The 1,212-nt window shown below is 32.3% G+C and overlaps 1 protein-coding gene across 1 annotated transcript; it reads left to right on the top strand.

Moving 5' to 3' along the window:
- Positions 1-290: 290 nt before the first annotated feature.
- On the top strand, positions 291-680 carry LOC106144517 (zinc finger protein 431-like; the record flags this gene model as incomplete). Its single annotated transcript, XM_013355665.2, has 2 exons — positions 291-417; positions 616-680. Coding segments are annotated over 2 exons (192 nt in total), but the record flags the coding sequence as incomplete, so codon positions are not given.
- Between the last annotated feature and the right edge of the window lie 532 nt (positions 681-1,212).

Below are 1,212 nucleotides of genomic sequence, written 5' to 3' on the forward strand. Positions count from 1 at the left end.
CATACAATTTCTATTATCTGTACTGTTGATCTGTTTGCATATCTTTTATTGTTGGTTAGTAGGCATTTCTCTTGCAAGGTGATATCCTATTCAAAGGGTTCAATAATGACAGAGGTAAGCCTCCTATTCAGTTTGCTTCTAAAGTGACTCATTGATTAAATTATGATGTCTATGTCATGGAATAAGTATGGACAGCACCAGAATTATATGACTATACTGTGAAAGAAGTACATATTTAAAGTGTTGTCAAACTTATGCTTTGTGTTGTACACATGTATGGGATATTTTAGAATGCAGTGACCTATGATGACGTGCATGTCAACTTCACTTTGGAAGAATGGGCTTTGCTGAATCCTTCCCAGAAGAAACTCTACAAAGATGTGATGGGGGAGACCTACAGGAACCTCACTCGTATAGGTAAGACTTAATTATCTTTCAGGTTTCAAATGCGGGGAACAATTGTTCATTGGTTAATGATGCTCTTTTGTAATATGATTGAGAAAGAAGAATAGGGGAAATAAATCAGGCATGGTTGTAAGGTTTGCTTAAAATGGTAACTAAATTTTTTACAATTTTTAATATATAACATACATTGTTCTTGCACTATATTTTTAGGATACAGTTGGGAAGACCATAATATTGAAAAACATTGTCAAACTTCTAGAAGACATAAAAGGTAATTTTCATGTATAACCTGATACAAATGTACCTCTGATGATTTTGTAATGTATCCTATATGTTTTAAGAAAAACAACAGTGTAAATAATAAAGTGCTTTGATGTTTATAAAATTCTCAAAAAATCACATACCTTAATTTCAGATCGGTGAACTGCACTTGCAAAGCATTCTTTTGGAAAGAAGTCAAGGAAACCATGTCTTAACCATTTGAATCATATACAATGAGAGCTATGCTGTAAAATTGCCAATTTATTTCTTTCATATTATTCATATTATAAAAGATATACATGTTGAAAAGGTGGTATGTTTATCACTAAAATTCTCTACTACACTAATATTCCATAGAAAGCGTAGTTTAACCCATATACTTCTTAAGTTTAATGAGGTGGCTGTTACAGTTATGAATCACGGGGCAGCTGTTGTAGAGAGGCCTTATTCCAGAAACCACAAGTCTATGATGACAGAAAGTCAAGCTGTGTTAACTCAATGTGGAAACATTATATTTGTTATTGTTCCTTTATTAGGTATATTATA

Source organism: Microtus ochrogaster, unplaced genomic scaffold (assembly GCF_000317375.1).
Source record: "Microtus ochrogaster isolate Prairie Vole_2 unplaced genomic scaffold, MicOch1.0 UNK4932, whole genome shotgun sequence".
Lineage (NCBI taxonomy): Eukaryota > Metazoa > Chordata > Mammalia > Rodentia > Cricetidae > Microtus > Microtus ochrogaster.